This window comes from Boleophthalmus pectinirostris, unplaced genomic scaffold (genome assembly GCF_026225935.1).
Source record: "Boleophthalmus pectinirostris isolate CB_2022bp ecotype Guang Dong unplaced genomic scaffold, ASM2622593v1 HiC_scaffold_3, whole genome shotgun sequence".
In the NCBI taxonomy this organism is placed as follows: domain Eukaryota; kingdom Metazoa; phylum Chordata; class Actinopteri; order Gobiiformes; family Gobiidae; genus Boleophthalmus; species Boleophthalmus pectinirostris.
Genome location: NW_026571299.1, coordinates 2,119,581 through 2,124,580, shown reverse-complemented (window position 1 = coordinate 2,124,580; position 5,000 = coordinate 2,119,581). Strand labels below are relative to the sequence as shown.

General features: G+C 43.4%; 1 protein-coding gene across 1 annotated transcript in view; it reads left to right on the top strand.

The window, feature by feature from the left end:
* The window catches only part of rnf130 (ring finger protein 130), a 31,813-nt gene that overhangs the window by 12,878 nt on the left and 13,935 nt on the right, over positions 1–5,000 (top strand). Inside the window, exons 5-7 of the mRNA XM_055160159.1 lie at positions 454–525; positions 1,519–1,601; positions 4,676–4,772. Of these exons, the coding sequence (XP_055016134.1) occupies positions 454–525; positions 1,519–1,601; positions 4,676–4,772 (252 nt within the window). The remainder of the gene's footprint in view (positions 1–453; positions 526–1,518; positions 1,602–4,675; positions 4,773–5,000) is intronic.

The window sequence follows — 5,000 nt, the reverse complement described above, 5'->3', positions numbered from 1 at the left end:
CAGGATCAGACCAGGACCAGTCAAAGGCCAGAGTACAACCATAAGAAGACCAGAGCAAGACCAGAGCAAGACCAGAGCAAGACCAGACCAGGACCGGACCGCGACCAGGCTACGACTAGACCAGACCAGGACCAGACCGCGACTAGACTATGACTAGACCAGACCAGACCAGGACCAGGATCAGAACAGGATAAGACCAGGAAAAGACAAAGAAAAGACCACGACTAGAGCACTACCAAACCCAGACCAGGACTAGACCATAACCAGAGCAAGACCAGAGCACAACCAGACCAGAATCAGAGCAGGACCAGACCAGAATCAGACCAGAATCAGACCAGACCAGACCAGGGGACCAGACCAGGACCAGGACCAGGACCAGACCAGGACCAGACCAGGACCAGACCAGGACCCAGACCCGCCCTCCTGTCCTGACCGTGTGTTCTTGTGGTGTAGAGAGGATTTGGAGACGCAGCGAAGAAAGCGATCAGAAAACTGACCACACGAACCGTCCGGAGAGGAGACAAGGTAACACACACACACACACACAACACAACAACACACAACACACACACACAACACACAACAACACACACAACACAACAACAACACAACACACAACACTGACACAACACACAAACACACAACACACAACACACAAACAGACAACAACACACAACACACACAACACACAAACACAACACACACACAACAACACAACAACACACACACACTGACAACAATAACACAACACAACACACACAACAACACACACAAACAACACAACACACAACACACAACACTGACACAATACACACAAACACAACACAACAACACACAACACACACACAACACACAACACACAACAACACAACACACACAACACAACAACACACAACACACACACACAACACACACAACACTGACACAATACACACACACAACAAACACACAACACAACACACAATACACACAACACAACACACAACACACAACAACACAACAACAACACACAACAACTGACACAATACAACACAACACACACACAAACACACAACAACACACACACAACACACAACAACACACACACAACACACACACACACACACAACATACAACACAACACACAACACTGACACACAATAACACAAACACAACACACACACACAACACACACAACACAATACAACACAAACAACACACATACAACACACAAATAACACACACAACAACACTGACACACACACACACACACACACAACACACAATACACACACAAACACAACACAACACACACACACACAACACAACAACACACAACACACAACACAACACACAACACAACACACAACAACACACAACACAACACACAACACACAACACACAACACACACACAACAACACACAACACAACACAACACTTTTTCATCATGGTGCATGTATAAACACAGTATCCTGAATACGTCGACATCAAGTTGATTTGACCTGGATTATTTTCACTTTTGTCGTTTGTTTTTCCAGGAGACAGACCCAGACTTTAATCACTGTGCCGTGTGCATCGAGTCCTACCAGCTCAACGACGTGGTCCGAATCCTGCCCTGCAAGTACGACCCCTGACCCCTGACCCCTGACCCCGAGTGTCTGTGACGGAGTGAAGCCTGCACATTTACACTGTGCTCTTCACTTAAACTGAACACACTCTCTCCAAGTGTTTCCTCTGGACGGTCGTCTGCCACATTTGCCCTCACATGTGGTGGAAAAAGCCTGTAGCGTCTCAAATGTCCACAGCTCCTGATCCAGCCTCTTGCTCGGTTTCCATGGATACGGGAAAAACAAACCGCTCATTTCACAAAATCCAACCGTCCCTAACTCGTGTCCTTTGAGCTGCTCCTGTTGCACTTCTGAGTTGGTTAAAAATCCCCTGATATGATGTTTAAAAACTGAGCTCAAAAAACAAAAAAAGGTAACACTTTATAATAACTACACCTTATTTAGCCTTAATAAAGCATGAACAAAGGCTTAATTAATAATGAACAAAGACTTAATTAATAATGATTCACGCTTCGTAACTACTTAATTACTACCTTAATTATCACTTGCACTTAATGTGCCTGTGCTGTAAATAGTTACTCATAATTATTTCATACTTAATTACTCATGAACTAACCATTTGAGCATATTAATGATCACTGTTGGGCAAGTTACTTTAAAACTGTAATGCGTTATTTATTACTTATTACTGTCATTTCAAAGTAATTCATTACATTACAATATTTACTGCATTTAAAATGTAAAGCATTACATTACTATTGCATTACTTTAAGTTACTCTCACCAAAAATAACTGCAAAAAAGCTGAACTTTTGAGCCGTATATGGACTGAACCAGGACTAAACAAGGTCTAAACCAGGACTAAAACCAGAGCTGAACCAGGACTAAACCAGGACTATAACAGGACTAACCTCAGACTGATTCCAGGATTGAAGAGGAGGACTAAACCAGAACTGAACTGAACTAGGACTAAAACAGGACTCACTGTCAGGACGGGCTCGAAGGTGACCGCAGGAGAAAGGAGCGGCTTTGCTCTGCACCTCATGGAGGTAAGAGCGGCTGTTGCTCGATTGTTCTTTATGGACCCTGCTGCTCAGGCTCACGGTCCTGATTTCAGCAACTATTTGCGGGTACAAGACCCGGTGCAAAACTCTGCTACAGCGCGTAACAACTACCTTCCTTCAACGTGTCCAAGTCCAACTTTTTTTGTGCGATGGTTTGCATCGTCCTCTGTCTTTTGGGTGTGAGCGCAGGAGACTTTGTCGGTGCAGAACATTTCGTCGACGTTGTGGATTTTGTCGGCGAGAAAACTTGCAGACATACAGCACTTCAGAATCACACTGCTAGAGATTGAACATTTATTTAAATTTGGCAGCTGAACACATTCTGTACTGTACAGGAGACAGGAGTCCCTTAACCGATCAGGACACAGCGGGAGGAACGCAATACGTGTTCATACACTAAAAAAAAAGGCATGCAAAATTGCACAAAAAAAAAAAATTTCTAAAAAATCTGCGAAACAGCGAGACCGCGAAAAGTGAATCGCGTTAGAGCGAGAGACGACTGTAAGCCAGGTCTAAACCAGAAGTGACCCAGGTCTAAACCAGGTCTAAACAGCGTAGAGTTCTGGGTTGGTCCTTTCGCCGTGGTTAACTGAAGGTTTATCCGGCCGCGTCTCCGGCGTTTCACCGCTGCTGATTTCACGGTGATTTTAGCAAATTTCTATGAAGAAAAACCCACCACTTCAATCCAGGTTAAAAAAGCATTGTAACGCGCGTTACTCACATTTGTACCGAGTAAAATATTAACATTTTTCCCCCTGTAATGCCGAACATTACTGCGTTACAGCAAAAATCAACGCATTACAGTAATACATTACTTTTTATAATACATTACTCCCAACACTGTTAATGATTTGTAAACTATGAGAGAATGATTTACTAATAATGCAATACAATGATAATTCAGGCAGCTGTTATCTGTTAGTTAAGTCTTTTTGAGAGCTTTTCTAAAGTGAAGACTAATTATCCTTTATTAAACATTTACTAAGCGTGAATCATTATTAATTAAGTCTTTGTTCATTATTAATTAAGTCTTTGTTCATGCTTTATTAAGGCTAAATAATGTGTAGTTATTATAAAGTGTTACCCAAAAAAAGTTTCCAAAGATGCTCAGTGTGTGAGCCAGGCAGCCACAAGAGCAGCCAACCACTCTGCTGCCAAGAGAAGAAGTCTTGAATTGAAAGTCTCTCTCTTTCTCGTCTAACCCTGGTCTCTCTCTGGTCTCACACAAACTTACACTGTTCTTCTTTTGAACCGAAAACACGTGATTCCACCTTGTGACGTCATTACGTGCCAATACAGGAAGTGCTCCGTTGGGCTTTTAAACTCCACACACCTTCGTTAGAATCTTTTGGATAATTTGAGTCCTGTATCTGACAAACTTTAAAGTCACAGCTGTTGTTTTATTTTGCTATTTTACCCATAAATAATTTCCTATTCCTCATGTGGAACTCTGCCCCAAACTCCCTCCTATAACCGCAGGCCTCAGTGAGCTTCATTTGACTGGAGCTGAACGCTGTGGTGACGTCACACTCCCTCAGAACACGTCTTTATTCAGTCGGTGGTTTGGATTCATTCGTGAACGTTTGAATCTTGCTTCGTGGGCCACCCTGTTTAAAGCTGCACTGTGTAGCTTTTCCGGTTCAGGGTCCGTCACCTGCCGGTTTCTATGGAGATGTCACTGCTCTGCTTGGAATGTTCCGCAGTGTGACATTAAACGGCTCTACTTTACGTTTATTCAATTACAGGTGGTTTTATGGCACAAAAATACCCAGAAAAGCAGGCGTTCTGACTGTGAGCGGGGTCGCCTCTCCACAGATCTTACCTGTAACTTGATCTGGTTTGGTCTCCATGGAGATAGAAAGGTTTAATGCCATACTGTGAAACATCTCCATGGACCCTCCACTAGAGAAGTTACACAGTGCACCTTTTCACTTTGCCTCTCTCTTGCTGTAATATCGTGTTGTGTTGTTGTTTTGTTGAGTTGTGTTGTTGTTTTGTTGAGTTGTTGTTGTGTTGTTGTTGTGTTGTTGTACTGAGTTGTGTTGTTGTGTTGTTGTGTTGCAGACACGTGTTCCACAAAGGCTGTGTGGACCCGTGGCTGAACGAGCACTGCACCTGCCCCATGTGCAAACTGAACATCCTGAAGGCGCTCGGCATCGTGGTGAGCAACGACGACGCGCACAGAAATCACCGTGACAACAACAAAACACCATGACAACAAAACTCTGACAACCAAACACCATGACAACAAAACACCACGACGACAACCAAACACCATGACAACAAAACACCACGACGACAACCAAACACCATGACAACAAAACACCACGACAACAAAAACACCAAACACCATGACAACAACCAAAACACCATGACAAACAAAACACCA